The sequence below is a fragment of the Theropithecus gelada genome, unplaced genomic scaffold (genome assembly GCF_003255815.1).
Source record: "Theropithecus gelada isolate Dixy unplaced genomic scaffold, Tgel_1.0 HiC_scaffold_7052, whole genome shotgun sequence".
NCBI classification, from domain to species: domain Eukaryota; kingdom Metazoa; phylum Chordata; class Mammalia; order Primates; family Cercopithecidae; genus Theropithecus; species Theropithecus gelada.
The window spans coordinates 1-2,416 of record NW_020263745.1 but is presented as its reverse complement, the minus strand read 5'-3'; the positions used below and the strand labels follow the sequence as shown (position 1 = coordinate 2,416).

Here is a 2,416-nt window from a genome sequence, read left to right as displayed (position 1 = left end):
ACCATGTCTCCACCCTTCACACCCTTCACCACAAAGGAATTTTCATCACTCCTGGAAGTTGGGTTCATTTTGAAATTAGTGATTTTTTTTTTCATTTTAATATCTCAAGATTATCGTATGTGAGTATTTTATCACAAGGTGAGTTATGGGAACTTGAACTAAACAACTGAAAACAAATTCACAACTAATTAAGCAAGATGACAGAATGTGATTGGCTCCAGTCTTTGATAATCCAGCGGTTTATGTACCCACACTTTAAATTTACCCATCTTCCTGTTACCTTCATGGCACAGTCAACTCTCATTATGAAAGAAATGGTGACTGCATTCCCAAGGGTTATGGACAGTTACAAAAATAGACTGGCTAAGGTGAGGAGTTGATTGTTTAAATTCCCGTTTGAAGAAGTAGAATCAACTACTTTTCTGAATGGCTCACAATGACTCCAGCTCACTCACAGAGCTCAGACAGAAACCTCCCTTCAGGGTGGGAGCTGGGCTGCAGAGAGCACTCAGTACCTATAAAGGTGAAAATAAGCTGTCAGATGGAACTTCCCTGTCACCTCAACGTGGAATTTATTGTTTCATTTCATTAGCACTCTTTATGTAATGGTTCATTTGTTTTGGTCTGTTCATTACTTGTATTTTTCAAAGGAATCTCACTTGAATCTTTACTCTTTTGCATTTTGTCTCCAGGACAAGGTTGGGAAGTGTCACCTACAGCATCATAACATGATCTAGTGACCTGACACGTTTGTGGCAAAGAATACCTACCAATTCAGAAGCTCTTTGGTTTTCTTTCCATGAAATAGAATTATTTCTTCTGTTCTGTGTATGAGCATATCCTAGCAATCCTGTACACACCCACATGGATGTCTACAAGCCCATGAATTATTCTCTGTAAATAAAAATTTATCTCAAATTCCCTCAATGTCCATAATTCTCCTGAAGGCGAGGAAGGTCTTTCTGGATCTGTTTAAACAAAATGTCCAGAGACCACCTGGTGGGTAAGGAGCTCACCTGGTTCTGTATGTTGGGTCTGTCTCTTTTCCTCTGTTGTTCCACAGGTCAGCTCACTTGTTCAGTCCTAACAAGACAGCCCAGGTTTGTCCTGATGTTAAAACACATCCAACTTCTGATGACTCTCCTGTTACCCACATCCATGGAGATAGATTATTTATTATATAATTCACCAAATGCCCAAGATGCAATACCGCAATCTCTAAGCTATGTTCATGCAATTGAATGAAGGAGAAATTCTTTCAGACACAGGTGTACCTGAAATGATAAATATGTGGGTGAGGACTCTGGGCTTGAGTGTCATTGTCCAGCCATGTTTTAGAACACGGTTGTAGATACGTCCCACTACCTTCTCCTGAGATTGCAGACAGAATTCCAAACTTCAAACGGTCACAAAATGAAGGCCTCAGATTTTTTTTTTTTTTTTTTTTTTTCATGATGCACTCTCTGGGACAGATATATTCCCTCTAACCATGATGGATATTCTGAATTACAATAAACATTGCATGGATGTAGGTTTGTATAAATTCACTGTGACTAATATATTTAGCTGCTGCCCTAATATTTTGAATGGAGATTTGACAATTTAGATAACCTGGATATTTGGTTGGTTTCATATAAATCTTCACGGGTAGAACAGCTTTGAACCTATTCCAAAAATCTCTCCTTGATCCATGATCACACTCATCTCCCAGACCAGCTCCTTCAGCACATCTCCCTACCTGGAAGAAGAGGACTCTGGGCTTGGTGAGGGGAGGCCCCAGGAGGAGAACTGAGTTCTCAGAGGGCACAGCCACCATCCTCCTCTCAGGGTGAGCCTCAAAGAAAGGGGCCTCCCTCATCCCTTTTCACCTCTCTATACAAAGGCACCACCCACATGCAAATCCACACCCACAGGAAACCACCACACATTTCCTTAAATTCAGGGTGCAGCTCACATGGGAAATGCTCTCTGAGAGTCATGGACCTCCTGTGCAAGAACATGAAGCACCTGTGGTTCTTCCTCCTCCTGGTGGCAGCTCCCAGATGTAAGTGTCTCAGGGGATGCAGATATGACGATATGGGAGGCTGTCTCTGATCCCAGGGCTCACTGTGGTTCTCTCTGTTCACAGGGGTCCTGTCCCAGGTGCAGCTGCAAGAGTCGGGCCCAGGACTGGTGAAGCCTTCGGAGACCCTGTCCCTCACCTGCACTGTCTCTGGTGCCTCCATCAGCAGTTACTGGTGGAGCTGGATCCGCCAGCCCCCAGGGAAGGGACTGGAGTGGATTGGGGAGATCAATGGTAATAGTGGGAGCACCAACTACAACCCCTCCCTCAAGAGTCGAGTCACCATTTCAAAAGACGCGTCCAAGAGCCAGTTCTCCCTGAAGCTGAGCTCTGTGACCGCCGCGGACACGGCCG

General features: G+C 44.0%; 1 gene segment (V, D, J or C); it reads left to right on the top strand.

The window, feature by feature from the left end:
* Window positions 1-1,965: 1,965 nt before the first annotated feature.
* LOC112617971 lies at window positions 1,966-2,412 on the top strand (the record flags this gene model as incomplete). The annotated part of the segment is given in 2 exon segments: window positions 1,966-2,044; window positions 2,129-2,412. Coding segments are annotated over 2 exon segments (351 nt in total), but the record flags the coding sequence as incomplete, so codon positions are not given.
* Between the last annotated feature and the right edge of the window lie 4 nt (window positions 2,413-2,416).